Source organism: Nerophis ophidion, linkage group LG22 (genome assembly GCF_033978795.1).
Source record: "Nerophis ophidion isolate RoL-2023_Sa linkage group LG22, RoL_Noph_v1.0, whole genome shotgun sequence".
Lineage (NCBI taxonomy): Eukaryota > Metazoa > Chordata > Actinopteri > Syngnathiformes > Syngnathidae > Nerophis > Nerophis ophidion.
Genome location: NC_084632.1, coordinates 22,443,303 through 22,459,847, shown reverse-complemented (window position 1 = coordinate 22,459,847; position 16,545 = coordinate 22,443,303). Strand labels below are relative to the sequence as shown.

The 16,545-nt window shown below is 37.8% G+C and overlaps 1 protein-coding gene across 1 annotated transcript in view; it reads left to right on the top strand.

Annotated features, from left to right (window-relative positions):
- mfsd12b (major facilitator superfamily domain containing 12b) overlaps positions 1 to 15,143 on the top strand; it is a 419,651-nt gene extending 404,508 nt beyond the window's left edge. Inside the window, exons 4-9 of the mRNA XM_061883513.1 lie at positions 6 to 197; positions 5,326 to 5,418; positions 5,483 to 5,575; positions 5,839 to 6,012; positions 9,102 to 9,196; positions 14,637 to 15,143. Of these exons, the coding sequence (XP_061739497.1) occupies positions 6 to 197; positions 5,326 to 5,418; positions 5,483 to 5,575; positions 5,839 to 6,012; positions 9,102 to 9,196; positions 14,637 to 14,772 (783 nt within the window). The 3' untranslated portion in view covers positions 14,773 to 15,143. The remainder of the gene's footprint in view (positions 1 to 5; positions 198 to 5,325; positions 5,419 to 5,482; positions 5,576 to 5,838; positions 6,013 to 9,101; positions 9,197 to 14,636) is intronic.
- The last annotated feature ends 1,402 nt before the right edge of the window (positions 15,144 to 16,545 follow it).

Genomic DNA, 16,545 nt, shown 5'->3' with positions numbered 1-16,545 from the left:
GACAGATGCTGGCTTTCATCGTGCTGGCCATTGGAGCAGTGTTCTCCATCATATTTCAAGCTGGCACGAAAGAGGCGTCAGGAACAGAGGGAGAAGAGCCGCTGCTTGCTCCTTCCCCTTCTGGTGATGACGAAGAAGCTTCGCCTCGTCGAATGTTCCAGTGGAGACATTGGCTAAAAGAGCCTTCTTTCTATCAGGTGACTTCTTGTCCAACGTAGGGCTGGGCAATATGGCCTTTTATTAATATCTCGATAGTTTTGGGTCATGTCACGATACACAATATATATCGCGATATTTTGCCTTAGCCTTGAAAGAACACTTGATGCATATAATCACAGCAGTATGATGTTTCTATGTGTCTACATTAAAGCATTCTTCTTCATACGGCATTAATAAATGCTACTTTTGAACTTTCATGCAGCGAGGGAAACCACAACTAAGTCAATTTACCAAAACTGTATTTATTAAACAGTTATTAAGCAGTGGCACAAACATTCATATCATTTCCAAAACAGAAAGTGCAAGATTGTCAGAGACATTTTAAAACAAACTATGAGTGCAGTTTTGTGCATGATGTCACTAAGATGACATATCAAAACAACGTTAAATTAAAGTTTACTTTTTGTACAGAACGCCACGAGAATATTTTAAAACAAATAAAGTGCACTTTTGTGCAAGATGTCACACAAGATATTTCAATAAGTGTCAAATAAAAATGAGCTGCATAATAGGAAATCAATAGCAGTGCTGCTACTTTTTGTAGCAATGCTTTTGCCGCATAATTTTTTCAACGTATTCCTGCTTGAATCCAACCCACCGCCAGACGATGGACCCCCTGCTGTTTTTCTTGGGAATTAATTCTTCCTTCATTTGTTACCACAATTTTCGCACCTTCTCTATCTTGTATTACCACTCGCAACGCACAGTTAGCATCACAGCTAATGTTACTCATGTAGCAACCTCTTTGCTCGGGGAGGGCGTGTGACGTTGCACACGGTACCTGTGTAAGAAGGTGTGCTTGTTTACGTCTATGTGAGAAGGTGACAAGAAAGACTGGGAAACACATGTAGTGTAATGCTCGCAGATAAAAACAACTGCGTGAGAACATATACTCGAATATCACGATATAGTCATTTTCTATATCGCACAGAGAAAAACCCGCGATATATCGATATATCGCCCAGCCCTACCTCAACGTTACACCTGTTACACTCCTTACAGCAGGGCTCCCCAAACCAATGTGATGGATGTGATGATATGAAACTCAGTCTTTGAAGCAGCAATATTTAACACTGTTGTGTCCCAGTGTTTACATATTTATTTCAAATAGTATTATCACTGGAGGACTAGAGGAAAAGGAATGTCTAAGCATGCTACAGTAGACACACACCGGGCAGGACACAAGAAGCTAACTGCCAAAGCTTCAGGAGTGATTGATCCAGATGTCAATGGATGGATGGATATTAGATTGATTTTTTTTAAATTATAATTATTATAGAATAATTTATGGTAATTTTTGTTATTGTTTACAAACTCAGGGAGTAGGTCTCTGAATACAGGAGGCTTTGAGGACAAAACCCAAATTATTTAAATGGGAGCCAATAGTAGTTTTTTCTTTTGTTTAGTTAGTGTGCACTTTATTTTGTTAAAAAAATATTCTATGTAGCATTCAATACCACTACATTAATACATATTTTGATTGTTGAACAATAACAGGGAATTCTACATTTAATAAGATAAGCTTTAAAGGAATGTTCATTTATTTATTTATATTCTTTAGTTACTTGCTGTAAAGCATTTTAAGTTATATTATCTATTTTCAAAGTATCAAAGGCCAAAAATGTTGATCGGTACATCCCTAATTATTAGTATTTTTGTTTTAATTTTGCTGTGGGCTAAGGAAAAATTAGCTCATGGCCGGAACCTCAGTTCTTCTATGCTCGTATGACAATTTTAAAAAAATATGTCTGTTTTTGGACGCTGTCTCTTATATCGTGCTGAGTACCAAACAAGGCATCCACATGTTGATGGTTTTTAAATAAGTATGGCTGCAAATCGGTTGCATTCTGCTGTGGGGGTTTAAAAGTCACGACAGTGTGACGTGTTGTGCCGTAACGCTCTCTCATGCTCGCAATCATTAGTTGTTTGCTGTGGGTTTCTTAGGGACGACGCGAGTACCAGAACTTTGATTCATGTGAGAAACATTATTGTTTGCCGCTCATTGTCGTCTTTGCCAACTTCAATAAAGGGTAAAAGTAATGTTAAATCTTCCTTTATCGTTATTTATTTGTACTTTATCCAAGTATTTAATGTTAGCATTTTGGGTTGTGTGGAACAAATGAATTGGTTTTAAATTGTTTCCTGGAGGAACAATTGTTTAATTTTTCGTACGATTTGGTTTTTGACAAACCTTTGGAACGGGTTAATATCAAAAACCGAGGTACCATAGTATATAGTTGCTGTTGTATTAGCATTAATTTATTACCAACATATCTCCATATTATTACCAGTATATCTCAGTTGACGTTAGATATACTGTATAAAATATGACAACGCAGCAGGCACAAGACCAGACCTGGGCAAAGGTCCGGGGGCCACATGCGGCCCGTTGAGCTTTTCAATCTGGCCCGCCGGACATTCCCAAATATTTGTTTTAGATCTTTAAGATGGAAACTGTTGCTGCCATTATGATGTCCAGTGATTTTTTTCAAATGACCATAAGTCATATTTATCTAAGATGGACAGCTCCAGACTTGAGAAACTGATCAGGCGGGCCGGTTCTACAATCGGAATGAAACTGGACTCACTGGTGACGGTGGCAGAGAAGAGGACTGTTGACAAACTAGCAAGCATCCTGGATGATGCCAGTCACCCTCTGCATAGCGTTATCAGTTGCCAGAGGAGCCTGTTCAGTGCTAGACTGCTTCATCCCAAGTGCAGGACTAATAGACTCAAGAACTCCTTTGTCCCACACGCCATTAGACTGTACAACTCCTCTCTGGGACGGGGGTTGGGGGGTACAAGGATGACAGGGGATTCAAATCATTAACAGCGCAATACGTTTTCATAACATGGTCACTACTGCCTACTTTGTCTTGTTATATTCTTATTTTACTGTTATATTGTTATTCCCATTGTTTTTATTCTTTTTGTAATATTTCTCTATTTTGTTTCCTTTTAAACCCCCATTATTTACTTTTTACTCTTTTTTAAATTGATCTCAACTCTGTACACTGCTGCTGGAATTTTAATTTTCCTGAAGGAACTCACCTGAAGGAATCAATAAAGTACTATCTATCTATCTATCTATCTATCTATCTATCTATCTATCTATCTATCTATCTATCTATCTATCTATCTATCTATCTATCTATCTATCTATCTATTTCAATGGTTGGAATCTGCGCTTCTGCATAATATTTTGGTGACTAGTGTTGTCCTAATACCAATATTATTTTGATACTTTTCGATATTTTTCCAAATAAAGGGGACTAGAAAAAATTGCATTATAGGCTTTATTTTAACAAAAAATCTTAGTACCGGTACTTTTCAGAGGTGGTATGGTACCGACTATGATTCATAAAAATCGCGGTACTATACTAATACTCCTGTACCGTACAACCCTACTAGTTACTATGGTAATCTACGTCACAGCAGGTCAGACGAGGCACCGAGCAGTGTCGGTGGGGAGCGTTTCCACATAGTGTTTCCAGAGCGGCCAGCCTGAAATGTGGGTGTCAGGGATAGATGTGGAAGGAGATTTTTTTAAAAAAGTGCTAAAGCTTAGTGATACATCACATATATCAGAGTGTAGATGTTTTTTGTTTTTTTACTCTTCACGTTTAGATTTCGCTGAGTTTGTTGCATTTTTGTTGCATTTGGCCGATTACTATGGTAATCTAATTAGTTATTATAATAATCGAATTAGTTTCTCTGGTCATCTAGTTAGTTACTATGGTAATGTAAGTCACAGCAGCTCAGACGAGGCACCAAGCAGTGTGGGTGGGCAGCGTTTCCACAGACGTGGAAGAAGATTTTCTCAACAAAGTTCTAAAGCTTAATAATGTATCAGATATATCAGATTGTACGTGGGTTTATTTTTTACCCTTCGCGTTCATATTTCATTGTTTGTTTTACTTTTGTGTTGCGTTTCACTTGATTGTAAAATGTGTCGATCGAAAATGGGTGTGACGTTCATATTTTGTCAATATTCAGTGTTTTATCCTTCAGAGAAAAATGTAAAATTCCATTATGTTTTTTAGGGCGGTCTGTCATAACGTTTTAGCATTCAATCAGACATTATTGTGACGTTTTGTATTAGCGTTCATACAAATAGATATACTGGCCCCCAGACACATTTAGTTCTCTAAATTTGGCCCCCGGCTGAAAATAATTGCCCAGGCCTTGTCTAAATCAGTGGTTCTCAAATGGGGGTATGCGTACCGCTGGGGGTACTTTAAGGTATGCCAATGGGTACGTGAGATTTTTAAAACATATTCTAAAAATAGCAACAATTCAAAAACTCTTTATAAATATATTTATTGAATAATACTTCACTAAAATATGAATGTAAGTTCTTAAACTGTGAAAAGAAATGCAACAATGCAATATTCAGTGTTGACAGCTAGATTTTTTGTGGACATGTTCCATAAATATTGATGTTAAAGATTTCTTTTTTTGTGAAGAAATGTTTAGAATTAAGTTCATGAATCCAGATGGATCTCTATTACAATCCCCGAAGAGGGCACTTTAAGTTGATGATTACTTTTATGTGTAGGAACCTTTATTATTAATTGAATCACTTGTTTATTTTTCAACAAGGTTTTAGTTATTTTTATATCTTTTTTTCCAAGTAGTTCAAGAAAGACCACTACAAATGAGCAATATGTTGCACTCTTATACAATTTAATGAATCAGAAACTGATGACATAGTGCTGTATTTTACTACTTTATCTATTTTTTTCAACCAAAAATGCTTTGCCTCTGATTAGGGGGTACTTGAATTAAAAAAATGTTTACAGGGGGTACATCACTGAAAAAAGGTTGAGAACCACTGGTCTAAATGCTCCAAACACAGAAAACTACTGCATGTTCCTGGGTTGTTAGTTTGTTTTTGGTTTGAGTTTATTCTGTGTTGCTGTACACCGCACACCACAGCCAAAAATGAGTGCGATTATGCAATTTAAATATTGTATTGCAGAATCTTGGAACATGTGATGTTTGGGTTTTGGGTAAAAAAAACAACCTTTTAAACATGTTTGACTGTGCACAATCCTGAAAGTGATAAGCAAAATAATGTTCCATTTTGATTTACTGTGACACCAGGTGGCCTTTCTTTACATGTGCACAAGACTGATAGTCAACCTGTCCCAGTCCTACATCTCTGTTTACCTCACCAACTCTCTGATGCTACCTAAGGTAGGAGCTTGCGCTGCGGTACCATCAACACTGTTGTTGTCTAACGTGCTTCTTCTCCCCACAGAACTTCATTGCCATTATACCGCTGGTGATGTACATCAGCGGATTTGTGAGCTCGCTGGCAATGAAGCCGATTAGCAAGCTTGTAGGCATCAGTGTGAGTAAAACATTCACATTCAGTGTATTTCTGTACGTACACAGGTCACATGTGCAACTGATGCAAAAACAACAAGATAACCCTTAAATTTCACTGATAATTACCATTAAAAAATGAGGGCTGTCAAAATTAATTCATCATTATTAATCAAGTTTCCACTGAATTAAGCCATCTGCAGCGTACCTTAAGCGCATTTCTGCTACACACAGCATCTTTTAAAAGACAAATCGACATTAAATGAATGCATGATATTTTATTTTCAGATGATGTATTTTGCCGGCCTGCTGCTGGTGATCAGCTTTGCCGCCTGGGTGATTCTGGACCGGAACATGGGCGCTGACAGCATCTATGGCGCGGCAGTGCTGCTAGGATCAGGGTCAGCTATCATCCTGGTCATGTCGCTGTCCATGACAGCCAAACTCATCGGGGAGCATACGGTAAGTTAAGGGAGGACACAGAAGCACTGGAAAAAGAAAAAAAAAACGCCCTTAGGCATCTTGCTGAGGAAGATAAAAATAATTTGTCCTGCTGAGTCATTGCTGCTGGGCTCTTATGACACTTGTTTTTTTTTACTATTTTTAAAAAGATACTTCGAGAGAACTATTACTTGTGTGTCTTCTGAATGACAAGAAAAAGAAACACAACTGGTGGTTTTATCTGTTTTTGTTATTTTTTTCATTGATTCATTTTACCCAAAAACAGTCTTTTATCAGCTGATGTGTCTTATCTTTTTTGGGGGAGGGGGGATTTTCTCTGCGCTGGTAAGTTTAGATAATAATGCTGTTTAACATCGTTTTGGTGTATAAGAAATTAGGGATGCATCAAAAGGAAAATATTTGGTCAGAACTGGAAATGAGCAAACCAAGCCTGACAACTAGGGATGTCGCGATCAGGGATTTATGCTGCCGATTCCGATACCAATCATCCATGAGCGAATCGGCCGATACCAATACCGATCAAATGTACTATCTATAATTTTTTCTATATACTGTATTTTCCTGAGTAATTTTGATGGTTTAAAACTATTAGTTTCTTATTCTCTTTTATTACAAAACATTTTTGTTGTACTTGTTGCAATGACAATAAAGACCTACCTACCTACCTACCTGCCTACCTACCTACCTACCATTGTTTGAATAAAGCAATCAACCATTATTCTTTATTCTAACAGGTAAAAAAACTAATTGAGATTAACATTTATTCTTTAAGAGCGGCCTGGCCAAGAGGGCAACAAAACAAAGTTACATAAATACATAATACAAAAACAAAACAACAGCAGTCACACACTATAATTGAAAATATAAATAACTTGGTGTGAATGTGGAAATAGTGTCAAAGCGCTTTGAGTGCATTGAAGGTAGAAAAGCGCTATGCAAGTATAACCCATTTAACATTTAACTGACAACTTTAACAGAAAAAACATGCGATAGATCAAAATAATTTAAAATGTTTCAGTGAAAAATCCTTTAAAAGCAAGTACAGTGCCCAACATAAGTTGTTTTTGGTGTTTGAGCAAAACCAATAGTACACAATAACTAAACTGAAGCAAAACTACCATTTACTACTCATTGAAATGCTTTTGCCCTCAATGTCCTCATGTGTCCAAGGAAATAGTCCTTAAATTTGTAAACATTAAAAAACTAACAAAAAAGATTCTAATAAAATAAAAAACGTTGAACTAATCAATCACTCTGGTATCGATCATATACTTCTACCCTTTGTGGCGACACAACCAATTTCGTGTTGTGTACTGACTGACAATGCTGACCCAAAAACAGTTGTTATATAATCCCCTTTCTAAATATTTTCAATCTACTTGTTAATAGCTGCTTACTTTTTGCTGTAACGCGGTTCCATCTAAACTTCCTAAACTTTATTAAGCATTAATTTCTTCTGTTGTTTAAAGCAGTGGTCCCCAACCACTGTTTTTTTATTTGTTTTTTTTTATTAAATCAACATAAAAAACACAATATACACTTACAATTAATGCACCAACAACAAAAACCTCCCTTTTTCATGACAAAAACGTCCCTTTTTCATGACAAAGAAAAACAAAAACAAAAAAAAAACAGATGACAGCCAAATGGACTTTGCTGTTTTATTTTCAATGACACAATAGAAAATACTTACTCATAGTAATACAGTTGTTATTAGTGAGAATATACTTATTTTAAGGCAGGGGTCTCAAAAACGTGGCCCTGGCCCGCGAGACGTTAATTTGTGGCCCGCACCTTAATATGATTATTGAATGTTGGTGCGGCCCGGTGCACTTTACAGCGTCATGCTTACATACCCCTGATTTTTCCGGGAGACTCACAAATTTCAGTGCCCCCCAGGGGTATATATTCTTCCGAATATCACCCGAATATCACTATTAAGGGGGCACCATGGAGGCCCTGCCTTTAGCATCCTCTACATCCTGTACAATCAGCGTGCGTGCCCGGCCAAATGTTGTATTTGGCTCCTGCAGACGCAGCAGCCGACTTCAAGACATAGTTGATCAACAGCCATACAGGTCACACTGAGGGTGGCCATATAAACAACTTTTAACACTGTTACAAATATGTGCCACACTGTGAACCCACACCAAACAATAATGACAAACACATTTTGGGAGAACATCCGCACCGTAACACAACAGAACAAATACCCAGAATCCCATGCAGATTGAACTCTTCCGGGCTATAATATACACCCATGGCCCCCCGAACCCTGCCCCCTATTGTAGCCCGGAAGAGTTAGGGCTACATTGGATTCTGGGTATTTGTTCTGTTGTGTTGCGGTGCGGATGTTCTCCCAAAATATTGTTTGGTGTGGGTTCACAGTGTGGCGCATATTTGTAACAGTGATAAAGTTGTTTATACGGCCACCCTCAGTGTGACCTGTATGGCTGTTAATCAAGTATGTCTTGCAGTCACTTCCGTGTGTCTGCAGAAGCCTCATACAAAATGTGACTGGGCTGGCACGCTGTTTGAATGGTGGAAAGGCGGACGAGATGGCAGGTTGTAGAGGACGCTAAAGGCAATGCCATTACGGCACACCCTTAATATTGTTGCCCAGGTGAAAACCGGGAGAATGAGTGCCGTGGGACATTGTCGGGAGGGGCACTGATATTCGGGTATTTTCCGGAAAGATCGCGAGAGTTGGCAAGTATGTTGCTAGGACGGGAAAGCCCTTCAAAGAAGGTGAATTCATCAAAAAGTGCATGTAAGATTTTTATAAGAAATCTTTTCTTGCGACCCAGCCTCACCCAGTGTCTGCATCCAGTGGCCCCCAGGTCAATTGAGTTTGAGACCCCTGGTTTAAGATATTTTTGGTTTTATTGAGGTTAGCTAATTTTCTTGTTCTATTGGCAGAGAATTTTTCTTAGTTCAAATAAAATACTTCTAATGTTTGTTTGTTTTTTTTTCTTGTTTTTGAACACTGACTTTTTGCAATGTAAAAATGTGTTTATTTCAGTTACTGGCTATAAAACATTTTCAGGTCTATAATCTATTGTCATGTGACTTTGTGTCTTGTTTGACAGCAAAGTGGAGCTTTTGTTTATGGCTCAATGAGCTTTACAGACAAGGTGGCCAACGGCGTGGGAGTCATTGTCATCCAGAGCATCAGACCATGCAGGTGAGCCGCACCACCTGTCACACGCCCACCTAATTAGATAAATAATGGCTTTTTACCGGTTTCTCATGGTGCTTTAGTGTTTAAAAGGGGCATCGTTTAGGTATTTATTAAAATTTTCTACCAAATATCCTGTCCAGAGTCACAGGTGCGTTGGAGCCTATCCCAGCTGACTTTAGATGGGAGGCAGAACGCACCCTTGACTGGTCTCCAGTCAACCACAGGACACATATAGATAATTATTCACACCTTATGAAGTCTCCAAATATAGCCCAACATTCCTATTTTTGTACTGGGAAGAAAACAAGATTGAAGTAGGGCTGGGGGATATGGCCTTTTTTTTAAATCTCTGTATTTTTAGGCTATGTAACGATAAACGATATATATCTCGATATTTTGCCTTAGCCTTGAATTAACACGTGATGCATATAATCACAGCAGTATGATGATTTAATGTGTTTACATTAAAACATTCTTGTTCATACTGCATTAATATATGCTCATTTTAAATGTTCATGCAGAGAGGGAAATCACAACTAAGTCCATCCATCCATCCATTTCCTACCGCTTATTCCCTTTCGGGGCCGCGGGGGGCGCTGGTGCCTATCTCAGCTACAATCGGGCGGAAGGCGGGGTACACCCTGGACTAAGTCAATTGACCAAAAGTGTATTAATTAAACAGTTATTAAGCAGTGGCACAAACGTTCATGTCATTTCAAAACAGAAAGTGCAAGATTATCAGAGACATTTTAAAACAAGCTATGAGTGCACTTTTGCGCATGATGTCACTGAGATGACACATCAAAACAACACTAAATTAAAAGTGCACTTTTTGTACAAAAAGCCACGACAATAGTTTAAAACAAATAAAGTGCACTTTTGTGCATGATGTCACACAAGATATTTCAATAACTGTCAAATAAAAATTAGCTGCATAATAGGAAATCAGGGGCTTCACGGTGGGAGAGGGGTTAGTGCGTCTGCCTCACAATACGAAGGTCCTGCAGTCCTGGGTTCAAATCCAGGCTCGGGATCTTTCTGTGTGGAGTTTGCATGTTCTCCCCGTGAATGCATGGGTTCCCTCCGGGTACTCCGGCTTCCTCCCACTTCCAAAGACATGCACCTGGGGATAGGTTGATTGGCAACACTAAATTGGCCCTAGTGTGTGAATGTGAGTGTGAATGTTGTCTGTCTATCTGTGTTGGCCCTGCGATGAGGTGGGGACTTGTCCGGGGTGTACTCCGCCTTCCGCCCGATTGTAGCTGAGATAGGCGCCAGCGCCCCCCGCGACCCCAAAAGGGAATAAGCGGCAGAAAATGGATGGATGGAATAGGAAATCAAATCACCATCAAATGTGGTAGGTTCCTGCGGACAATATCTCCTTCTGTTGTTGACTATTTGTTTCATACGGTGTTGATCTGGAAACCGAACGGAGATGTTGACATGCAGAGTTTCAAGCTCTCTTCATTCTCTAGCAGGTGACTTTTCAAATAATGTTACATATTAGCAGTAATGCTACTTTTTGTAGCAACGCTTTTGCCCCACACTTGACATATTAAAGTTGTCTGTTCGACATATTCCCGCTTGAAGCAAAACCACAGCTAGACGATGGACTCCCTGCTGTTTTTATTGGGAATTATTTCTTCCTTCATTTGTTACCAGACTTACACCTTCTTTCTCTCGTATTACCACTCGCACCACAGCTAACGTTACTCATGCTGCTACATGCCTGTTCCGCGAGGGCGTATACGTATGTGACGTATGTAAGAAGGTGCGCTTGTTTTATCTCTGTGAGGAGAGACAACAAAAAGTGAGAAGAGCCTGTAGTGTAATGCCCGCAGCTAAAAACAACTGCGTGAGAACGTATACTCGAATATCACGATATAGTCATTTTCTATACCGCACAGAGACAAACCCGTGATATATCGAGTATATCGATATATCGCCCAGCCCTAGTTTGAAGCATTATAATCCACACATTCCCAACCAAAGGACTTCACCTGAGGGATTATATACTGTTCTGCGGAAAATTATCGAATTTCACCAAATTAATAATAATAATAATGGATTAAATTTATATCGCGCTTTTCTATTGTTGGATACTCAAAGCGCTCACAGAGAAGTGAGAACCCATCATTCATTCACACCTGGTGGTGGTAAGCTACATCTGTAGCCACAGCTGCCCTAGGGTAGACTGATGGAAGCATGGCTGCCAGTTTGCGCCTACGGCCCCTCCGACCACCACCAATCATTCATTCATCATTCATTCACCAGTGTGAGCGGCACCGGGGGCAAAGGGTGAATTGCCCTGCCCAAGGACACAACGACAGCGATTTGGATGTCAATAGGTGGGAAGCGAACCTGCAACCCTCAGGTTTCTGGCACGGCCGCTCTACCCACTACATCATGCCGCCCCAATTAGTCTGCAAATGTATCATTTCAATCTACCTATGCCCCTTATAGTTGAGGAATTCACATTATTCGCATAATTTTGGTCTTGACCTCTGTATGTATGATGAGATTATCGCAGATCTTCAAGATGCAACCTTTTAATCTAATTCAAATAGTAGGATAATGAGATTGATTTGGTGGATTTAAAGATTCCTTTTTATTTATAAATGAAATTGTAAATGGGTATTTTGTGGGTAGATTTTGAAATGTATTGTATTATACTGTATTTTGGATATTATATGATGATATATGTTTTAACTGTGGGTCCCTGTCCATAAGATGTGTGCGTGTAGGGATAACCTTTTTGCAGAACAGACTCTGATATTAACAAAAGAAACAATAATATAACACAAAATGAGTGTCTGTAAATAAATAAATACATATGCCAGCAGAGACAGACAAATCAATTACCTGTTCTTCCACTAGATGGCAGAAGACACATGATCAACCTGTAAATCCACCTGTTACCAATAAGTCATGATATATGTGTGTTGCCTCGATTAAGGTTGGGAAACAGAAACACTGATGTGAAAAATGACAAAAACAGTATTTCCTCACACCCCTGTGGCTTTAACAAGAAAAGTACAGTTGTACCTCAATTTACAAGCTTGATTAGTTCTATGGCAGAGCTCTTAACACAAGTCTCCCATTGAAATTGATTTAAATCAATTTAATTAGTGTTTGCGCTACCAAAACAACACAATTTTAAAATGTAACTTGCCTTTAAAAAAATAAAAACAAACCTATAGAACAGGGATCGGGAACTTTATTGGCTGAGAGATCCATAAAAGCCAAATATTTTAAAATGTATATCCCGTGAGAGTCATATAATATTTTATAACACTGAATAATATTAATAAGTAAGACCAACATTTTTAGAGTATAATAAGTCTCTTATTCTTTTTAATACCACTGTTGTTCTGATGCTAACCAATAATAAATACAATACTTCTTACCATCAGTGCGACTTCTTGAACAGGTGCTGTAGAAAAAGGATGTATGGATTAAAATGCATGAGAGTGTTTGGTATTTTGGAAGTTATTTTTAAACACTGTGATTACCAGCGGAATTATTCATTATTTATCATGTTAAGCAATGTCAGCTAAGATCCATCTGAGAGCCAGACGCAGTCATCAGAAGAGCCACATCTGGCTCGAGAGCCATAGGTTGCCTAGCCCTGCTATAGAATGAAGTACTAACAACTACAGTAGTTGTATAAAGTAATGTAATAACAGTTATTAATAATCCAGCTGCTTTTCCGTCAAACACTCACTCAACGGTTTCTACATATTTTCATGGATACATGTCTGCTGTTTGTATATAATTTCAACATTCTTGGCTGGCGTTGGATTCATTTTGCTTCAGCATGGTGCAGACTATGATACACTCGAATCGGCAACACACCGTCATGTTTCTGATGATTTCTTTCTTTAATACAATGAATATCGTCGACTTTTCGCCAGCACTGTCCTTCACACTCTCATTCTTCCTTTCATGGTTTGGGAAAAAGTTAAGGTAGATCTGTAGCTATAAGCTGATGCTAGCGAGTAAGACCAGATGCTTTAGGAGGACCTTATGGGGTTCGCTGTGACATTTTCTTCGCCGACTAATGGCAGGGATGCTCGTAACTTAAAAGCGCAATAATTAGCACAGATACAGCTTTTTATCTCAAACACTCTTAAGGTGTAGTATAGAAAAACAATGAAAAGATAAATCCCAGTCCTGTCCAGAATTGCTGTAGGCCAGGAGTCACCAACCTTTTTGAAACCAAAAGCTACTTCTTGCGTATTGATTAATGCGAAGGGCTACCAGTTTGATACACACTTAAATAAATTGCCAAAAATAGCCAATTGACTCAATTTAGCTTTAACTCTATGTTATTATTAATAATTAATGATATTTATCTTTGTGGAAAGACTGATCATCTTAATGATTTCTCACAATAAATATATATTTTTGATGACATGTTTTAAATAGGTTAAAATCCAATCTGCACTTTGTTAGAATATATAACAAATTAGACCAAGCTATATTTCTAACAAAGATAAATCATTATTCATCATAGATTTTCCAGAACAAATATGTTAAAAGAAATTCAAAAGATTTTGAAATAAGATTTAAATTTGATTCTACAGATTTTCTAGATTTGCCAGAATAATTTTTGGGAATTTCAATCATAGTAAGTTTGAAGAAATATTTCACAAATATTCTTTGTCGAAAAAACAGAAGCTAAAATGAAGAATTAAATTAAAATGTATTTATTATTCTTTACAATAAAAAAAAAATACTTTAACATTGATTTAAATTGTCAGGAAAGAAGAGGAAGGAATTTAAAAGGTAAAAAGGTATGTGTTTAATAATCCTAAAATCCTTTTTAAGGTTGTATTTTTTCTCTAAAATTGTCTTTCTGAAAGTTATAAGATGCAAAGTAAAAAAATTAATGAATTTATTTAAAGAAGTGAAGACCAAGTCTTTAAAATATTTTCTTGGATTTTCAAATTCTATTTGAGTTTTGTCTCTCTTAGAATTAAAAATGTTGAGCAAAGCTAGACCAGCTTGCTAGTAAATACGTAAAATTTTAAAAATAGAGGCAGCTCACTGGTAAGTGCTGCTATTTGAGCTATTTTTACAACAGGCCAGCGGGCTACTCATCTGGTCCTTACGGGCTACCTGGTGCCCACGGGCACCGCGTTGGTGACCCCTGCTGTAGGCTATACAATAGTATTAAGTAAAACTAAAATAACTGATAATTAAGTTATTTACAGTTATTGCAGTTTTATGAGGTTGTTTTTAATAACATGTACAGTACTTAGTTTGCTGGGAAGATATATTAGCGATGCTGTGTTTGATAATGTTTTTTTTACTGTTTGTTTACCAGGTGTCTTTTTGCTAGAATGATTTGTATGGGATAAAACCATGATTTGAATATGTACATTATTCATAGTAGTTGTTCTTGTAAGACTGTCTTTCCCTTTTTCTCTCTCACCCACAGCACAGAAGCATGCTGCCCAGCGTGTATATGGTTTTATCGTGACGTCATGGCCATAGTAACAGGGGGCGTGGCCGTGGCTGCAACAGGTTGCCTGTTAACCATTCTCATTTGGCCAATCAAGACCAGGAAAAACTGAATGACACTAATACATTATTAATATTATTGAATTCTGCCGCTATGGGTTTAAAATCATTCCAAATGATATGTGCAAGTTTGTGTGACATCTTCATGGATGCCTTTATACAAAACTTGACATTCACGCACAGTTTACTTTGCTTTATTTTTATTTTTTAATGTGCATTTTTATTTTGACAGTGGAATGATGTGTTGTATGCTGTATAACATAAGGTCAAACCTCATTTAATGTATGTAAACCACTTACCTTTGAAGTTGTAAAGATGAAACACAGAATATGTATGTTATTTACTCAGAACCTGACTTGCTGCAATGTGCAATTGAACACACTAAAGGCCCAAAAATAAAAACTGTGATTACAGTATGACTGTATGTCAAGTGTGACTGAATATGTGCTTGAAATTCTTATCACACAGAAAAGTGTTGATTTTTAAAAAGTAACAACCATATTAAGAGACATACTGTAAATAGATCAAATGGTTACGTGAATGTGAAACACTGTAAATAATGACCCAACAAATGCAATATATAGTACATACAGTAGATATGTGCTGCAACTTACAGTAGATAAATTAGGTTACTAATTGTATTCAAAACATCTCTTACTGTGATGCAGTATACATATTTAATTTATGCAGTGAAATGGAGCAAATTAATAAATAGACAGTACCTTTTGTTAAACAATAAAAAGGCAATACAAATCCACAAAAAAGTATATATAAAAAACATTTACGTTAGGTCAGGAAAAAAACACAGAGGCTATTTCATCCTTACAAGCCTGTTTCGCAGGATTCTCTGCTCTTCAGGGGATGCTCCAACCACAACATATTTAATGTTTGAACTGATTACCAATTTTTTTTTGCAAATAATCATTAACTTTAGAATTTGATGCCAGCAACATGTGACAAATAAGTTGGGAAAGGTGGCAATAAATACTGATAAAGTTGAGGAATGCTCATCAAACAATTGTTTGGAACATCCCACGGTGCACAGGTTAATTGGGAACAACTGGGTGCCATGATTGGGTATAAAAACAGCTTCCCAAAAAATGCTCAGTCTTTCACAATAAAGGATGGGGCGAGGTACACCCCTTTGTCCACAACTGTGTGAGCAAATAGTCAAAAAAGTTTAAGAACAACGTTTCTCAAAGTGCAATTGCAAGAAATTTAGGGATTTCAACATCTACGGTCCATAATATCATCAAAAGGTTCTGAGAATCTGGAGAAATCACTCCACGTAAGTGGCATGGCCGAAAATCAACATTGAATGACTTTGACCTTCGATCCCTCAGACAGCACCGTATCAAAAAACGACATCAATCTCTAAAGGATATCACCACATGGGCTCAGGAAACACTTTAGAAAACCATCCATCCATCCATTTTCTACTTCTTATTCCATTTGGGGTCGTGGGGGGCCCTGGTGCCTATCTCAGCTACAATCGGGCGGAAGGCGGCGTACACCCTGGACAAGTCGCCACTTCATCACAGGGCCAACACAGATAGACAGACAAACAACATTCACTCTCACATTCACACACTAGGGCCAATTTAGTGTTGCCAATCAACCTATGCATGTCTTTGGAAAACCACTTTCACTAAATACAGTTGGTCGCTACATCTGTAAGTGCAAGTTAAAGCTCTACTATGCAAAGCGAAAGCCATTTATCAACAACATCCAGAAACGCCACCGGCTTCTATGGGCCCGAGATCATCTAAGATGGACTGATGCAAAGTGAAAAAGTGTTCTGTGGTCTGACGAGTCCACATTTCAAA